Source organism: Phocoena sinus, chromosome 10, assembly GCF_008692025.1.
Source record: "Phocoena sinus isolate mPhoSin1 chromosome 10, mPhoSin1.pri, whole genome shotgun sequence".
NCBI classification, from domain to species: domain Eukaryota; kingdom Metazoa; phylum Chordata; class Mammalia; order Artiodactyla; family Phocoenidae; genus Phocoena; species Phocoena sinus.
In genome coordinates, this window is record NC_045772.1 from 71,945,502 (window position 1) to 71,965,768 (window position 20,267).

Below are 20,267 nucleotides of genomic sequence, written 5' to 3' on the forward strand. Positions count from 1 at the left end.
TCACTAGAAATGAGTCATTAAGTCCAGCACAACCTCAAGAGGAAATTAGTTTCTACCTCCTGAAGGGAGAACTATCAAAGAATTTATGGACATATTTTTTTAAATGTCCCTAATAACTGTCTATTAATGCCTGATAAGATTGAGAAAGTACTGGCAGAATGAGCATCAGAAGCTTGAAATAAATACTGAAGCATTCTTTCAAGAAATGATGCATATACCAATACCACCAAAGAATAGTATTTTGTGGCAAAACACAAATATCATTTACTGAGTTTAAGATTGATTTAGAAGAGTCATATTCTGAATGTGGAAATATTTAGGACTATATTACACAATTTATTTTGTACATAGTTTCCTTCTTGTGTATGCATAAGAATCACAAGTCATAAAATTTTTGTGTAAATAACTATTTCCATAAATATAAAATAAAATTCTACATGATAAACAAACGTGTTATAATTTAAGTAGGAGTATTTTTTCTTACTTAATGGTAGAATTAATGGCCTTTTAGATCCAATGGGATTTGGTAAATGTCTGTGGTAGACTGCAACGTTTGGCTCCAATTCGTCAGTATTCCCTATATCCACACCCTTTGCTGGTAACTATAAGGTGCCCACCCATATACGTGAATGACCTGCCCTTCTCCTTGGCTCTGGGTTTTATAATGTGACTTGATTTGGTTAATAGGATATTAGCAGTCATGAGGCAAGCGAAGGCTTGAAAGTGTACCTGCACGTTTCCATTTGCTTCCTTGCACCTCTGCAACTGTCATGACAACATGCCAGAATTAGCCTGTTGGAAGATGAGAGAAAAGTGGAGCAGATCCAAGTTGCCCTAAAGGCCCCAACTAAAGGCAGCCTCTAACATTTGACAGTCAGACTGCTCTCAAGCGAGTGAGAAAGCCCAGTTCACATTAGCACAGCCACATTTCTGATCTACTGCTGACCCTGATGTGTGAGCAATTAATGTTTATTGTTACATGTCACTGAGGTTTTGTGGTTGTGTTTCTGCAGCATTATTGTGGTGATAAATAACTAATATAGTTCACTTAAAATGGTGTATGTGTTTTCACCACTTTAATATGGTATGCCCCTTCCCATTGATTAATTGGCATGATAATCTATGTGGATAAGATTTTCCACTGAAGTTCTGAAGTCCCTTGAAAACTTGTACTATGACTGGATATACACATCATTCTTTCTTAGAAATAATGAAAAAAGTGTAGACAGAACTGTTTGACAATGGTTTCCCCTCACCCCTCATCACTGAAAATGTTATACATTTAAATGTAGTAAAAGGAAGATTTCAGAGCCAACAGACCCTTTTCCTTATTCTTTTACTTTCTGCTATTACATTCAGTTCAACTAAATCAGCTCTACCTGACCAAGGATAGGTGACTTTGAGTTGACTGTGAAAGCTAAGCTCTGTTCTAGATTATAAACAGACAGCTATGCAATCACCTGAATTAAGATTTTTAGAAGCCCTAAATGCTAATTTGCATATATCTGGTGAAAAGTCATGGTGGGAGAGGAAATTTAAGATTTGGGGAGAATATATTAATACTATATGCCAGGCATTTTAACTCTATCATCTTTTTAACTAATAGAATTTTAGGAAGAATAAGTGGAGTAGAGAATGTTTTTGTCTGTCCAATACCCTCCGTCTGTTAATAGCACCTGATATTTCTTTTAGGGGAATCATCCCTTTCTACTCCATGTGGCCCTGGTGGAATTTCTATTACAGTGCTCTTGCCACCTTCCAATTATTCAGAAGGACAGGCAGGAGGCCAATGATGGCCCCTGATGGCCAACCTCCTGGGCATAATATGAGTCTTTAATGAGATTTGGTATCTGTATTAGGTCAGAAAAAGAGTCCCTATTTCTTTGCGACCACCAGCCAGCAGAATGTAGGCTTGGAACGGTCAGCACCCGTGATTCCTGTCACAAGGAGATAGCCTGCCTAAAAATGAAACGTGTGCACAGAGAGAACTAGAATCAGTGGATGGAGAGACAGTCTGCTGAGAACATTACTTAAGCCTTTAAATCCTGCCCTTATATCTCGCAGATGGCATTATTTGAGCCAATAAATTCCTTGTTTTTCTTAAGCTTATTTGAGTTGGGTATCTGTCCTTTGCAACTGAAAGAATTCTGAATGATTGAAAAGTGTTATCCTCACTTTATGGGAAAGGAAATTATCTTCCAAATGTCACATTACTTGCCCAAGGTCTCACAAGGTATCTCACAAGGTAATAACAGAGTTAGAACATGATCACAGGTTTGTCCAATGCCCATGATCTTTGCATAACTGCATTTTAAAAGTTTTTAAAATGTATATGCAGTAAAACTCACCCTTTTGTTGTACAGTTGTATGAGTTTTGACCAATAGATTTGCATCACTGCCACCAGTTTTGCACCCCCAAGACTTCCTCATGCTGTCCCTTTGTAGTCAAACCCTCCTTTTTTTTTTTTTTTTTTTTTTTTTTTTTGTGGTACGCGGGCCTCTCACTGTTGTGGCCTCTCCCGTCGCGGAGCACAGGCTCTGGACGCGCAGGCTCAGCAGCCATGGATCACGGGCCCAGCCGCTCTGCGGCATGTGGGATCTTCCCGGATCGGGGCACGAACCCGCGTCCCCTGCATCAGCAGGCGGACTCTCAACCACTGCGCCACCAGGGAAGCCCCCTCCTCCTATTCTTAATGCTTCATAACCACTGACTTGTTCTCTGTTCCTAGAGTTTTGTCTTTTCCAGAATGTCGTATAAATGGAATCACACAGCCTTTCGGATCTGGCTTCTATTCATTTAGCCTAATGCATTTGAAATCCATCCATACTGTTGTATGTTATCAACATAAGTGTTTTATGAAAGCATGCTTAGAGCAGCTTTTCAATCATATCCTCATTAGTGTGAGTGGGGCATATACAGGTTTTAAAAAGATGAAAAGAATGTATACTGGGTTGAATAATATTCTACCAAGATTTATATCCAGCTGGAATCTATTTGGAAATAAGGTCTTTGCAGATGTAATCAAGTTAAGATGATGTCAGACTGGATTAGGGTGGGCCCTAATCCAATGACTGGTGCTCTTATGAGAAGAGAGAAATTTAGACACAAAGATACAAAGGGAGAATGTCACATGACAATAGAAGCAGAGATTGGAGACATGCAGCTGCAAACCAAGAAACACCAAGAATTGCCTGCAACCACAAGAAGCTACAAGAGAGACATGGAACAGACAGACTGTCCCTCAGAGTACCAACCTTGCTGACACCTTGATTTCTGACTTTCAGCTTCCAGAACTGTAAGAGATAGATTTCTGTTATTGGAAGCACTCAGTTTGTGGTTATTTGTTGTGGCAGCCCTACGAAACTAATACAAGAAGGTATGAAGGTATAGGGGATTGCTTTTAGGGCAACTTCCATCAAGCAAAAGAGCCCGACTGAGGAGATAGGAGAGATGAAGAGCAAGTTCTTTCACTTTACAGTTTTGCCTTAGGATGAGCCTGACTGAATTCTAGAGCCAAACTGTAATAGCATCACGGGTACTGGTATATTTCCCCAAGCATCAAATCTATTACTAGTAACTGAAAGTGAAACCTGTTTTTAAAATATGATAAACAATGTACAAACCTAAGTTTGGCCTCCCCATCAACTAATTTTGAAGTCAACTCATTCAAAACCGCCATGTTTCCATTGTGAAGGAAAAAGAATATTCAAGTTGGGGAGAGGGCACCTTTCATCAATCTTCTTATTAAGCATCTCCAGAAGATTATAGACTCAGGAAATTAGGTATTAAAATTTAATTAACTTTCCAAGTTACTTGAAGAAAAAAGAAAGAAAAAAGTAAAATCCACATTCCTCTGGAAAAAAAAAATCTTCTGAAGTGCATTTCAGTCTGCTGCTTGGATTTTAGACACAAACAAATTAGGGGATATTTTTAATAGACAGAAAGTATATAGCCTTTTGATACTTAAGACGTAGAAGCAAAAGAGAGCAAATGAACAAATTAGCATTTTAGACAAATCAAGAGAATGGATTTTTTTCTAAGAGATATTTAAATTATGTATCCATGATGTTAATATTGTTGATTAAGTTTAAAACATCAGTCAATCTACCTTGTAATGATGAAAATCTGTGATTCTCAAACCTGGCTCCTTTTCAGACACTCCTGAACAACCTAGAAAGATCCCTATGCCTCACTGCCCAGATTCTGATTTGGTAAGTCTGAACTAACACCTAAGGAATCTATTTATTTTTTCAAATTCTCCAGGTCATCCTGATGGACGATCAGGTTTGGGAACAACTAACATAGAAAATGCTCTCACAGAAAGAAGCTTTGATCTCCCAAAGCCTGGGGAATTAGAGATGGGGTCAATCCAAGGTCAAATACCAAAAGCAAAATATTAGAATGGAAGTAATATAATCCTTAAGGTCAAGAAACAGAGGCAGGGTCTAAAAGGGAAACCAGGATGCAGGGTGGAAGCAAGCTTCATGAAACAGGAAAGGAGGTCAGAATGCCAATGAGAAATCACAATCAGAACACAGGGGAGGATTGTAAGCCAGAAACACAGGAAGCTCTGGCATTTAGAATTTGGGGCTCAGTCTGGCTCAGGACTCAGAGAAAGCTTTACCTGAACCAGATTCCTGTCTGTAGAGTTATGCTTTTATGTAAATACCTCTATGAAGAGTATCAGTTCATTCAGGGTTTATCTAGTCTTATTTTTTCAGCATCTAGCAGCTTGCTTTAGTGTCCAGCATTAGACTGAGTGATATGCACTGACCTCTCCATAAACTGAAGTTATCTCTCAGGCGAGAATATTTCACTGTAATAATACCTGTGTGTGTGTATGTGTGTAGCTCTATGTTTGTTTGTATATTTTTTGTAGAATGCTTCAAACATTGAACTGTTGTTTAACATGTAATATTTTTTTCCCATGCTATCAAACTTTTAATGAAAACCCTTTAAAAACGAATTTTCAACTTCAGGTAAATTGAAAGGACAATTGTTATTTCTTGGGTAACAGTAAGACATTTATTTCTTTATAATTTGTTTTCATTCATAAAAAGGACAAAGCACAGTCCTATACTACTCCATTGAAAAAATGATAAAAAATAACTAAAAAAATCAATTCAATATTTATCAGTATCAAATAAAACTACTATCACCTTTCCTTGAAATACAAAGAAACAACATATGTATCTATATCTATATAAAGTTTAATTAAGAATCTTGCGTCTTAAAGCAGATGATACATTAGTTAGTTTGACAACAGTTTAAAACTGATGGTCCCAGTCAAATTTGCACAATTGTTTGAGGAAATGAAAGGCTTGAGTTATCAGTGTATGAGAGATTTTAATCTATCTTATCTCTGCCACAAAGTTAAAATTAAACAAACAACCTCCAAAGTCTGTTTTCTTCTTACCGTTCAGAACCATTTCATGCAAAACCAGTTTTGCTCTTTATTACCATACATTAGAAAATAAAAGGCAAGCATGCATTTGGCAAAAGATTTAGTTGTTGACTATATAAAAATGCCCAACATGGGTCACATTGCAAAAGGAAAACCCCAGAGTGTAACAATGAAAACACAAACATGTGTACAGAAGGCTCACAGAGTATTCGTTTCCCTAAAGTATGAAGAGATTTTTTTTTTCAAATAATTAAATATTTTATGAAATCTGGTAACGATCTCAAGACTGTTGACATACTTCCACTGGAGAATCATCCCTTTCACTTATTTTTAAAAAGTTTCATTTTATAACAAAGAGTTAAATGTAAACTAATGAAATATTTATTGGTATTTTCATAATGAAAACTCCAAACATTTATACATAGATATATAGTACAAAAATTATACAAATTAAAGAAAGGGGGGTAAAATAGTAATAGATCTATTTTGCTTCCTGTAAATATTTTTTTTTATGAACCTATAAGGTATCCTTTCTAAAAAGATAAATTCTATCTCTAATTAGCTAGCAAGGTTGTGCTAATAAAATAGGATTTTACCTCTTGAAGCATCAGACATTGCACTATTTCATAAGCCAGCTAATCCTTTATTACTTGATTTCTTTCACATCCACACTCAAACACATTTCCGTGCACACCATGGAGAATGAAGAAATGTGCATCTTCCTTTTCACAACTTATAAAAACCTAAAGCACCAACACTTGGGAGACCACTGGACAGACACGTTATTTGTTTCCTCCCGGCCTTCCAGTTTTGCATACTCTTCAAAGTACCATTAGCAACATCTTGATTTGGTATTCATAGCCAGTTTTCGGTATTGCATTGAAGCAGGAAATGAGTTTAAAACTAAATTAAAAAAAAATAGGGAATACTGTAGTTTTTCCGAGCTACAGGTGATTTCTTGATTCCACACCTTTAATAAAGAGAGGTTTTACTTAGAATGAAGCACAAAAACAAAGTCACTAGAATATTAGATAATTCTGATATTCACTTAACTGTCATTTATTCCTAGCTGTGTAAAGACTGTCACATCTCAATTAAAAAATGGAAGCACTCTACTTCTCAAAATTCATCAGTTCACGTATGAATAAATACAGCAACATGATGATACTCTAACACAAGAGCTGTGATTTTTTGAGGTTTGAAATTGATGATAAGAAAAACATAAAATAATGTCAGAGTAGAATACAAAAGTAAAAAAAAAAACTTCATGTAGTATATTAATTTTATTATTAAAATACTAACTTAAAAGTATTACTGATTCTGAAGACCAAATATTTAGAAAATTACTTACTTCCAAAACAAGAATACTGAAAGTAAGCTCTAGAATTTGATTTTCAATATTCAAAATCATCCAACTCATTCAGTAGAATGTTTTGGTATTGGAAATTATGTTAAATGCTTTAGTTGTACTTTTTTCTTAAAGAAAACTCAAAATGCCATGAATGATAGGGGCCATTCAAAAATATGCAGGACCCAAAACAGAGAGGATAGTACAAGAGACTGTATTACTCTTACATTTACCACATACGATCAACGTTTCAACCTCTATTATATTTCACAACTTGTTATTAAATTTAAAGCACCTGTGTATGGTGATTTTACTTTCACTCTACAGCCTATGGTATTGAATTGAACACTGTAAATTGTCCCATTGGATTAAATCATGCAACTGTCACAGAATTAGGTTAAGTGGTTTATAAGGCATATTGGAACGAGTGAAAAATCATTTTATATCCATTTAAAAGTTTATTCTTTTGGATGAAGGGGTTCCTGAATGCCTCAGTCATAACATATGCTGTAAATCAGTTGGATATTTGTTAAAGTATAATTTATTTGGCTTAGGATGGAGTTGCAGGACTTGGAAGGAATTGTAGTCATCACAGAGATGGAGGGTGTCCTCTGAGCTGGGCTGGGAGCAGCAGTTGTCATGCCACATTCAGAATTCCAAGTACACAAGGATGCCAAGGACAGGCAGCAGGAAGCCAAGAAGACATGGTGATAGGATGGATGCACCTATAATGTAAACCAAAAAAGTGCATATTATTTCATTGATAACAGTCACTGTTGCTCATTTACCCTGCTATGGGTATTATGTAACCATGAAACTCAAGTGGTTCCTTTAAAAAAATACTAGCTTCACTTAGTCTTAAGTGACTTAAGAAAAACAAAAATGTTTGATCAAGGATTTTGTGTGTGAGACTGTATGGACTGTTTATACCAAAAGTTCATATAAATCATTTAAGATAATAAGATCACAAATGTTTCTGTTTTTCCTGTGATCCAGCAGTCCCAAACTCCTACCAGAAGGCACTAGGTCAGGAAACATGTATAAATAAGTGAAAAGTTGTAAGTAAGCTGTGAAAAAATAAGATAAAGAGATGCAGCAAAAATGCTAATAATGTTACATGGGGCAATGACATCATAGGTATACTGGAAGGTCCTACATGATTTCATATCCTAATGGTTTTAAAACATTTAGGGGCTTATACGCAATGATTTTAGAAATGTACTTTTGATAATAATAAATAATCTATTCAAATTTTTATCTAAAGAACAATTGCCCTGAGAGATGTTATGTAAATGAAGAATAAAAATGATGTAATATTCTACAGACTTAAATTACGTCTTGAATGCCACCTAGAAGGGCTCTTCCTGTGGTCAGGTAAGTTTATGGGTCCAAGTCCAGCTTCACTGGAATTCTTGAGAAAGGGCTGAAAAGTGGGACCAAGTAGGTACACTCTTCCTTTCAACTCTCCACAATTATTAGGTGCTCTCTTCAATGAGCAAAAAATACAGTCAACAGCTTGTAAATATAATCGATTTGTATCCATTTTGGGAAGTTTATTCTCTAAATTTGAAACTGTAAATCATTGTTATCTACTATATCAACAGTTGCCTAAATAGACCTTTCTTTGGAAATTCCTCTTAAGTTTAGGAAGACTCAAGGCCATTTCTCTCGAATTTGGTCATTGAAAGCACAGTCATACTCCCTGTAAGGTGGAAGATGATTGTGTCTACCTGCATTCCACTATTGCCCTGTTAGCAGCATTCAGTGCTGCATGGAAAATATAAGACAGAAAACATTATCAGACACTGATAAAGGGGTTCTTAGAAATGAGCAGGACAGCGAAGGTAAAAGTGAGGGCAGAACAGCAAGCACTATATAAACAGCCCTCGAGTAGCTGCTTATAGCCTCTATATGATAATGCATAACGGCATTATCGGTAGCAATGATGACACAAATAATGACCATGATAGCTGCTGTTCTACAGCAGCTACAGTTCACTGTTCGACAGCCACAAGACAGACACCACACTGGCCATTTATATTTATTATGACATTTATACAATAGATTATGATAGCAGGTCTTATTTTCCTGACTTTATAGATTATGTAACTCAGATTCAGGTAAAATGAATTGTTCAAAGCCAGTGGCCAGTAGAAGGCAGAGCCAGGATTAGATCTCAGATTGGCCTGGCTCCAAAGCCCATGCTCTTTCTACCTCTCTGCCACTTTCTACAGATAACTTTGGAAAGGTACCAGTTCTAGAAAAGCATTAGGACATTACATCTTGCACTTAAAGTGTCAAGGCAAGGGCACAGGAGGAAAACAAATGACATACGGGAAAGCAGAGCACCTAAGCTGTTTCAAAGTGTGTTTATTCTTGTAGCATTTTTTCCTTCTATTTTTCTACACAGATATTTTAAAACAATGCCACAGCCCACATATTATTTTATTCAATAAGATGACCAATAATAAACCTTAATCACACAGAAAAACATTAGCTTTCAATGTTTGACCTAATTTAAATGATTTTTCCTGAAGACCTTTGTCTGAGAATGACTGCAGGGTCTCTGCAACGCTCTGTCTTTGACCACGAATTACATCAGTGATGGGTACACATTCATGTATTTGCCTGAATATGTGGGTTGGCTAAGTACAAACTGTGGCCAAGGAAAGAAGGTTAGTCAATTGTGGATGCCATTTTGAAGTTTTGGTGTTAGTATGAAAACCAAACACAATTTCATAATTTGTGGCTTCAACATCAGGATATTTGATTTATTTAAAATAAACTCTTCATGTTTATGTGTGTTATATTTAATTTCTCTAATGGCTCAAGCTTATGTAACTGTGGTCGTCATCTTCAATTCTCTTCCACATTGCAAACACAAATTAGAGACCTGACTGAATTACTATTTTAAAGTCATTTTAAATGTGGGATCCCTATATTCTTGAGGGGTTTTAAACATATATTGGTTTTCCATCTAGCAAAATGTATATCAAGCATAATTTCAGTACTTAACATGGTATGTAGTAAATGTATATTTTTCTTTTCACATAGCTACTGAATATCAAACATGAAAAAGTCATCAGTCTGGTTAATTACTTTTGCCTATAAGAACAAATGTAAGGCCAATTTAGAATACTATGTCTCTTCCATTGGATTTCTTGACTTTTTTTAACCTAAACTACCCAGATTTGTTTTTCCCTCAGGAAGGATTCCTCTAGAGGGAGTTATATATTGAGAAGAGAAATTTAATTAAAAGTTAAGCAGTGCTTAACAATCTCTCCAGGTTTTATGCTAAATAGACAGCCACTCTAGTCAGTTTTTAATACGAATCCCTTTTCTGATGCTTAAGTTTAGATACCATGGCCCAATCCAAATTGCTATTGTTTACTATTAATACTTGGAATTTTCTCCTTGTGGTGTCATGTTTATGATCACACCTGTTAATATCTCTAGATTTTGAACAACTTCAGGACAGGGAATATATCCAAATCATATTTTCAGCTGTGTTGTCTAATACCAAGCCCAGCATATGGTGAGTTCTTGAACCATAAAGTTATAATATGAATAATTCTTCCAGTTAAAAGCCCTGAACCTTTTCTGATTGCAGAACACAAGGTGGGAGAGAAAGTGAAGGGGTAGGACACAGGGGTTTAAAGAAGACAAAGGCAACCACTGTGACATGCATCTCTTATCAGAGATGATATTAAAAATCTGCAGTATCAGAAAGGCCTTATTTTACTGCTCAGCCCGAGGGGTTCTCTAACTTTTCTTGATAGGATGTTACTCTGGATTCCTTCAAAGCCTTATAACCCTGGGCTGAGGGAAGAAAGCGTTTTGATAAGATGATTGATCCCCATGCCTAGGGGTATGTTTCATATATATTAGGTGTGTTAGGTACACATCAGTGGGTGTTTGATGTTGAAATTTGTCGAATTCAATAAAACTCCTGCTGAGATAGCAGCAAGTTTAGAGAAACATAAGAGTAAAAGTCTGTTTGGGATTGAGAGTAAAAAATCAGCTCAGAGGGAAAAAGAGCAAAGTCACCTGCCTTTATTCAGGTTAGTAGTATGACAGACACAGATAGTGCCAACTTGAACTTAAATTGTGACACTGCCAAGGTCATGCAGCAGCTGGCAAATGCACAAATGACCCCTTCATTGAGTGGCTAGTGCTGTGTTACCAGTGCTATTCCATACCTGCTTTACACTTCCCATCTTTTACTAGGAACACGCAATTGCTAAACTACTCTCCCCTTGAGACGGCTCCCAACCCTAGTTAATTCCTGGTACTCCTGCCCTCATCGTAGAAACAGCAACTGATCCAGAACTGATTGCTTCTTCCCTTAGACCTTCCTCTGGATTTTTCAGTAAGAACTCAAACCTTACATAAGATGTTTCTCCTTCCCACTTGAGTGGTGTTCCACGACTGCTCTGGGGTAGGTTTCCTTGTTACATCCAGTCAATTACAGGGAGTCCGACTATCTATCAGACTACAGCTTTGTAACTGGTCCTTGGTTGTTTAGATTTTGAGAACAAACAGGCAAATATGAGGGTCTGTAAGCAGGTCACTGTCCTAGCAGGAGATGTAAGGGGATAGTGGGAATAGTGTAATGGAGCTCTAGAGCCAGGCAAAGAAAGCAAGAGTCCAAATACTGCCTCTGCCTTTTATTGGCTAGGTCATCTTGAGCATGTTCCTTAATATTTTTAGGCCCTAGTTCCTTCAAGTATAAAACAGGGGTAATATATCTCATAGCTTTATTGTGAGTATGGAGAAGATGTATATCAATGGTTCTTAGATATATTTTAGCAGCATAACCTTTCTTCAGAAACAATCATATGTGGAAGCCCATTTACTGAACAAGCAGGGAGAGGGGATACTTTATTTAAAGATGGGCCTGGGGCAGGAGACCACAGATTTGTTGCCTCCTTTATGTTCATGCTTGTACCTGTACTCCCCCAAGCCCATCACTCCAGGCAATGTGTAGGGCTCTGCTTATCACAGTTTGAAAACAGCTGCTTTATGTAGCACACTTCAAAATGTGCATAGCTGGTAGAAAACTTCTGTAAATGATAGTGATTCATACTACATTTGATGTTGTTCATCTCTTTATACAGTCCTACACTGTATTTTTTGAAAAGTAGTTGGATAAAAACCAAGCAAAACAATAGATAAAGCAGGTGTCCCCTGCAGACAACTTACATTTGAGACCTGTATGTCTACTTACTATTCCCTAGTCACACATTGTGTCCTTTTAGATCACAAACATTCCTGAAATGTCCTTTCACCTATCAACATGGGGCATATTGGACTTTTCTGTAGTAGTATAGCTCAAGTTGATCTCCTCTGTGACATGGTAGTCTGGGATCTTTGGTTTTAAGTAACTGGAGCTCAACTGAAGAAAAAGCTGATTTTGCACTGCTTTGGGACAACTAGAGCTAGTTAACTGAATACCTGTGTCTGCCACATTTCTGACTTTCATGTCTTCTTCCTTTGCAGATTGCCTCACATTCTCAGACTGACTTCTCAAGGTAGACAAGAGAGTCAAGTTCACAATCATACATTCTCAAGATCAAAGAGATGATTTTTTTTTTACTCCAATTCCAGTGAGAAAACTCTCAAGGAAAGATTCTTATTTGCAAAGTCTGAGTCATATGCGTACTTTCAGACCAATACTGTGGCTGAATTAGTGCATTTGTGTGATTGAACTAGCTTGGAACAGGTTCCCATCCCTCAACCAATCACTGTGGCCAAGGAGAGGGTCGCTTAAGAAGACATCAACAGTTTCTGATCTCAGGTATTGATTACAAGCTTTGTTTTTGGAGTTAGTCTGACCCGTTGGCAATTCTGGGTCTATCATTTACTGGCTGTGTACCCTTTGGAAAATTATTTGTGTCCATTTACCCATTAGATTGTTGTGAGGTTTAAGTGAGAAAATGGCACTTATTTTCTTAAATTTTGTGGCAGAAATGGGTGAAAACAAAAGTTAAAGGAGGAAGAGCTGCTTTTTACTTTCAGATACTGACATATAACTTAATGTATGAATGAATTTTCTGACCAAGAAAATTTTTTAAAAATTCATGTACTCTAATTTTCTTGCAGGACTTAACACTTAAAGGATGTGAAGCCATTGAGGCAAAAACAAATACTTCAAAATTGTCTTGACCACTGGGATTTTACAGAATGTCTGAGACAAAACAATTATAGATTTGTTATTGGTTAATTCATTTCTGGAATTTCTATCTTATACGTCTCTTCTCCCTTTCATATTTTCTTTTTCATGATTCCCCCCCACCCTTTTCCTGATTCCCACACGATTTTTTACCTTTGACTAGAAACTGGTATAGAATTTGGAATAAAACTTCTGTAACTCAGTGAGGTTAATGTTAAAATTTTCTTTGGGCCATATATCAGAATTTTTATTTTTATAAATTGTCTAATGCATATTAAGAATTAAAAGACGTATCTCTTTAAAAAGTTAGTTGGCTCTGCTTCAAATAGGTCTCTTGGGGAAAATGCTGTTACAGTTTTCAATTTTAAATCCATTATTATAAGCATAACTACCTGCCTTTGACAAAATGGAGTTATGGATATTTACCCCAATCGGTTTTAAGAGTTTCTGGAAAAGAAAACAGAAGAGAAATCAGAAAATAAGATGGATTTTTTCTTTGAGATACAGAAGACTTTTTATATTTGATGATTTTTTTGGCCTTTGATATCTATTATATTATAGTGTCTATGTGTATCAGCTTGCTTATTCTGTGTTTGAGAATTTTATCTCCTTATGCTTCTTTGAGATAGCAAAATACTAAGCTATGTGAAGAAGAAGAAGAAAAAAAGATAATTTAAGACCTATTTGCAGTTCTGTCAATAGCTAGTTGTGTAACTTTGGGCAAAAGAGAATATTTGGACTCAAAATATGGCTCTGAGGCTGGTGTGATCTTTGGCCATTTTACTTGTCAAGGCTGTGGATTTTTCCTTCTGTAAAATGATAGGGTTCAATATTATAACTCCTTAGGTTCCTAGCATTGCCATTAGTCTATGATTCTATGCAAACCATAATGTGTTCAAGAATATCAAGCATTGAGCCTAAAATTTGCAAAGATACTTGCTATATTTCCCCTTATTTATGATAAAGTTGATATGTGTTTATATATATATACATTAAAAGCTTGATCATATAAGTGGTAGTGGCTATGATGTTTTTTTTTTCAAACTGGTGAAACCCACTAATCTTGCTGCTCCTACTTACTTGGCAATTATAAACACATATGTCAAACAAAATCGTTTTTGGTTTTTTTTGGCAAGGGTGTATGGTTTGCTGACAGCTTATCCTGGCAGTCATATATTTTCCTTACTCTGGTCCTTTCCCTATCAGGAAATGTGAGATTACAAGGATGCATTTCTTCTTTGAGAAAGGATCAAGTATCTCCGTTAGAGTGATGACCAATTATTTGCTGGGAAATATAAAAGTAACTTCTAACAGTCCATTCGCTAACAAACACATTCTAAATAACCTAATTCTGATATAATTGGGGGGCAAGATGAGACTATAATTCTGAGGACTTTTAAAACTGGTTTACCTACTTTTTTAGAAATGCAAGGTAAGATTTTCACAAAAGCTTGAGACTTGGCATTAGAAAGAATTCTACTTGAATACTGTTGCCCTCGCTTGAGTGTGTGACCTCCGCAAGGTACTTAACCTCTCAGAGCCTCCATTTCCTTATCTGGAAAATGGGGAGTACAATATTTCCACAGCAGGGTATTTGTGATAATTAAATGAAAAAAAAGTTAAAAATACATAGTAAATGCCATTTGATAATTGTGAATCTGAAATATGAAATTTAGTGTGTTCATTTAAAAATTATTATATAGTGAATATGAGAATACCCTAAGCATGGGATGAGACATAAGAGACTCAGAACTCTCTCCTATTCTATAAAATGTTCAACATACATATAATGCATTTCATGGGTTTAATTTTTTACTCAACTTATACAAAATCTTTAACAAATAACACTCAAGTTCCTTATTCACAAACAACCAGAGCCAGCTTATTAGATCATCTTTGCATTTGGTATTGGAAATAGCTGTTTGGCAGAATATGCTTACTTGGGTAGCCCTGGTTTTGTGGAATGCATCAAACTAGGACTGGGATCAGTTTTTCTCAACATCAATAAAATTTAGAGAGCCTGGGGACTTTCAGATGCTCATTCTATTTTGCAATATTCATAAAAACAAATATTAAATTATTCCCTCCACTGCCCCAGCCTTGCCTTTCCCCCAATCAGTTTTTGAGGCAAAGCAATAACAAGTAGAGCCAGAGAAAAAGTTTAAAAATTTGTGTGTGCTCCATGCCAAGGCTAATGGTTCCTCTTTAGTGCTAGGCTTGAGGGCCCAGTTGAACACGTCTATGACTAAGACTTCCTAGACAACTTCAGGAACTACAGACACATACCCTACCAGGTTTACTTAAGAAGAAGTACTGCTCCCTGAACCTCTCCTACATCCCCCACAGACATACTTGCTTCTTCTATAGTTTTGCCACTTTACATTTTTAGGAGAACAATTGGTGTTTTGCAGTACTGACAATGAAGAGTAGGAGTAAAACTAGTTGGACATGACAGTCAATTTTCCTTAAACTTAGTGTATATAATCTAAAGAAAGCTAAACAAAGGGAAGCAGGCAGGTATGTCTTCTTACAAAGCCCACCAAATTTTTCATAGCTGTTCTTTTACATAAATTTGAGTAAAGGATATTTTGCTGATTTTAATACTAATGCTCAAGGTCATGATGGGTACAATGTTTGCTTGTAGGTGAGACCATAGAACTAAAAAGGTTTAGTCTATCATGCTCCTGGATGTCATGACTATTTATTCATGGAGGGTCTATTTTGTTCAGGCATCCCTAAAATTATAGGAGAGATGACGTATTTTTAGCAGACACATATTTGCATGCCTATTTCTAGTACCAATATTTGTGGGACAAATCATTCCCCAGTTCTAGGAAAGGATAGGTATTTTGCCTTTTAAATTTGCTTAGAACAGCAGGCTTTTCAAGAGATGAGAGGATGGGATGACACAGAAAAGCCCCTGTTAAGCTTTGGCATTGTGAGCCCCAAAGTGGCAACTATATCCAGTTTCATGTGACTATTTTGTGGGACGGAACTAGCAGCTATCATTCACCCAGCTGGCCTTCCTGGGGGTGGTTTCCAATTCACATGTCAGGTTTTATCAAAGTATAGATGCAGATTAATTTCAATTTAAGTATTACCTCTGTTTTCCTTTTAAATCAAATCCTCTTCTGTGAGGAAAACTCCAAAAATTTAAATGTACAGATAGCTATGATATAAGAATAATAATAATATTTCTTTAAATCATTTATTCATAAGTTTTCTGGACAGTCTGGTCTACAGCATGTCCTCAACAAATATTTGTTCGATGGATTATTATTATTTTTTAATTTATTAAGTGCCTATTCTGTCCAGGGAACTTTTGCAACATGTTATTTTGTTTAATTCTTATAATACATGTATGTCTCATATATATATACAATATATACATGTACATTCTTATAATATGTATTATAATATTATATTATATTAATATAATATTATATATATTATAATATGTATATACATATACATTCTTATAATACATGTATGTCTCATATATAGTACAAGTATGTCTCATTATCCTCATTTGCAGATTAAAGGTCTAAGAGTCAGATTTGCTGACCTAGCACAAGGCAAAATTGGTTATTGAACTAAAACCTGGTTCTAAGCCCAGTGCTATTTTCTCTACCCCAAAGATGCTTCATGAATCCTTCTTAATATGGCCAGACAATGCAGTGGTCCAATTTTCCTTAATGTAATGAGTTGAGAGTTGGATTTTATTACCAGTATATAAACACCCCCATGTCACAACAGCCAAGGATCTTAGTCCCCCACTGGTTTCATGTGGTGGTTCAGAGTCACAAATACCTGGGAAGCTTTCCCAGGGCAAACCAGAGCAGAAGTCCCATTTGATTTTTCTTGATTCATCTTTACTTTGGGGCTATGACAAATGAATGACTCACCTGTTTGAGGTGGTATTTTGTTATTTAAGATTTTCGTCCCTAATATAATCCTGAACTCATTTGTTTGTCAGACCTCGGGGCCTTACTGTAGGCCCCCTACTTACTGTAGGATTCAGTGTCATCCATCTATCAGCAAGGATTAATTGGTGCTTCTCTGTTTTTCCACATGCACATGAAGTTCTTATAAGAAACAGTCTGAATTCATTGAATCTTCACAACTATTAAGAGGATCAAAATCAACTGAATGTTCTTTTTGTACTTTCACAGAAGAAACAATTTCTCAGCTATTTTCACAATAGTCTGAAACATGTAAGGAGGTACTGGCTGAAATCAACACTAATTACTCCAAAGGATTTCTAAGAGTTTGTGCTTACTCAGTAGAAGATATAAAATAATTTCAATCACTTTGGATGGCATCTACGTGGAATTTTTGTTATTTTTATATATTTTTCAGAGTTCTTTTTTTTCCAGAAGGCTCATTCTTAGTCATGCTTTCATGGTGCTAAACCCTGAAATTTTAAATTCTTTCCAAATTCTTTTTAGGTTAAAAAAAGTGGAAAAAAAAGAAGGTTGACTTTCATTATGTCTGTAAGGAGTTTATTTTAAAAAATCAACAGAGTAGTTACTCCTTGCTAACCAACAGGAATTCTGGGGAATGCTTTAAGAAACCATTTTGTTTATACTGAACAAATCAAATTCTCTCACTCTGAGTGGAAATTGAAATTCTTTTGTCAACATCTATATTTCTAACCAGTAATATCAGTCTTCTCCCAGTCATTTCATTATAAAATTTTGGGAGCCATTATTGACTATCTTTCCATAAGACTTGTGCCTTGTGTCTCCATGACTCGTGAGAGTGTGTTTTATACAGAGGGACTTTTGGACGTTGATTGATGATGATATACTAATATGCTTAAAATAACATAATTAGTTTTCAAGATATTGAAATATAGAAAGAAAGAAAGAAAGAAATATAAAATCTAGAAAGAAGTTTGAGACCAATGATTTGCTTTGATATTTGTTTCACCTGGACTGTCCTACCTCTTGTTTCCCTTCCCTGGCTTTTCCATATTAGGTTCTTCAGAGTTTGTCAGAGCACCACTTCTCTTGCCCTCTACACCATCTGTTCCATCCCTATTCTTATAGCATTTTCCCATCCTTCTAAATTACTTAGCTCAGTTAATGATTGCCATGCAATCAGAATGTTAAACATAGAGTCATTTTCAAAGTGCTTTTTCCTCTCACTTGCAATACACTCTCTTGGTCACCAAGTACAATTGATTCCGTCCCCAACATCACTCTAGAATCTCTCTGCTCCACTTTCTCTCCTGTCTCTGCCATAGTGATCCAGGACCTCGTCACCTCTTACTTAAACACAAGAAAAGTAAAAAGATGAAAAAACCAAAACTCACAAATCCAATCTGCCCCCTTTTCACAGTCTGTAATAACCCATACTCCAATTATACTACCTTCCTCTCCTTTTTGAATCCTGCATTAGAGACTCACTGAATGTGATGCCATTTTTACATATTCTCAGAGTCAACACTTGTTTCCTCAAACTCATACGCCCTATTACCCCCTTTTATGCCTGGAAAATGCTCATTGATCTTAAAAGACTCATCAAAGTATCATTCTTTTAGGTAACTGTGCATGAATTTAATGACTTCCTCCTCAGTTCTTGCTTGTACAACACTTAATACATTGTGCTGCCAATTATTTTTTCACCTGTCTTATTTATCTGTGACTTTATGGTTCCTTAAGAACAGAGACCATGTTCTTATTCATCTTCCAACTTCCAGGGACCAAGTCCTACCTAAGACATGTGGTGCTCAGTACATTTTTGTTGAATGAGTTGAACTAATGGTCCTGCTTCGGACCCCCTCTGTTGTCATTCTACCCATGATCTCTCTTTCTCTAGGCATGTGTGAGAAGGACCATTCCTGAGAAAATGTGGTGCAATGAATTTTTTTCCCTATCAAATCTCCACTTCTTTGTAGACTCAAAATCAAGCAATCATCCCTTTTAACCAACATCCAGTAGAGTGCTCAAGATGTAAATATGAACAAACAAGGCTCTTCACTGATAGTCCATATTCTGAGGATGACTGTTAGCCAGAGGTTATTTTATAATTTGGATCAAAAGGAAATAGAATTCACTGAGAGAAATTAGCTGCACGCCAAAACTTTGCTATTTTTTCTTCTTGTGAGAGTTCTGCTAATAAACTTGTGAGCTTTTACGTGTTATTTAACATCTTTCTTGCTTTCTGTAGTGTCTTGGCCAATTTTAAGTTGCAACTGTGTTCAGAATATAATCTTGGACCAGGAAAACAAGACTGTTCCTTTAAAGGGACATATTTAGAGAATATTTTAATTTGAACACATAATTTGTGCTTTAAGAATTTTAACTTTAAATCAGGTGAATTTTCCACTTGTACAGATAGAGTCTAAATAATTAAAAGAAAGTAATCTGAGTTTATTTAACTTCTTCAATGACCATTTGGATGCTGCCTCATTAGATAATGGTAGAAGCTGTGACAGATCCTGTCTACATAGTTAACAAAATGTGGTTTGGGTTTGGATGCTGGAAATCTCACTTCTTCCTATCTGGCATTTACTACTCATTCTGCAATAATGAATTACTTATAGAAAGACCTTGGTATTTCTGGGTGTTTTCATTTACCCTCCATTGTGCCATGTCATTTCCCAGTATCAGGTTTTTGTTAAAAATTGCCACACAAAATTAATCTTCTCTGGACATAGTATAGAGATTAAGAGTACACATATTAGAGCTATAAATCATTTGAATCCTGACGTCTCTTTAACAGCAATGTGATTCTGGGCAAGTTACTTAAACTCTGATGCTCAGTTACTTCATCAGTCAAATGAGGATAGTTTTACCTAACTGTGTCTTATAACAATAAAAGGTACAGATAGTGCATTGCTATTATATAAAAATATGTCAGAGTTGGCAGCTCTTCCTATTGAAATTACTGGGAAGTTGTTTTTCTGATCTGTTCCATTTGTCAAGGAATAGATTGCCACTTATCTGTGGTAGCTGCAGGCCACATTCCAAAGAATTCTTTACTGGACTCAGGAAGGAAAAGGTACTGGGCCAAGCCCAAACTGAAGGGCATTTGCAAGGTAACAACTAAAATCTAGAAAGCCATTCAAGAGTAGCCACAAGGCATCACACTGTACTGACTACAATTTAGCCACTCTGGATTTCGAAGGTTGTACAAATTTGAAAACAGATCTTAGGTACTGAAGTGAGGCCTCTGCTTATTTTAAAGTAAGAGCAGACCCTAGGCTATAATGCTCCAAATAGAAGCTGAGAAGACAGAGAAGGAAGTCACTGCTGAGAAAGGTACACAGACATGATCTACCTTGTAGTTAGAGTTACTGGATGTCTTAGCTAAGTAGGCAGTAACCATCTGGATG

The 20,267-nt window shown here is 36.1% G+C and overlaps 1 protein-coding gene across 3 annotated transcripts in view; it reads right to left on the minus strand.

Moving 5' to 3' along the window:
- Positions 1 to 5,000: 5,000 nt before the first annotated feature.
- The window catches only part of CNTN1 (contactin 1), a 374,843-nt gene continuing 359,576 nt past the window's right edge, over positions 5,001 to 20,267 (minus strand). The window contains exon 24 of one of the 3 annotated variants that reach the window (XM_032645482.1): positions 5,001 to 7,478. In XM_032645482.1, coding sequence (XP_032501373.1) covers positions 7,402 to 7,478 — 77 coding nt within the window. In that variant the 3' untranslated portion in view covers positions 5,001 to 7,401. The remainder of the gene's footprint in view (positions 7,479 to 20,267) is intronic. The other 2 variants (XM_032645483.1, XM_032645481.1) reach the window with 2 other exon arrangements.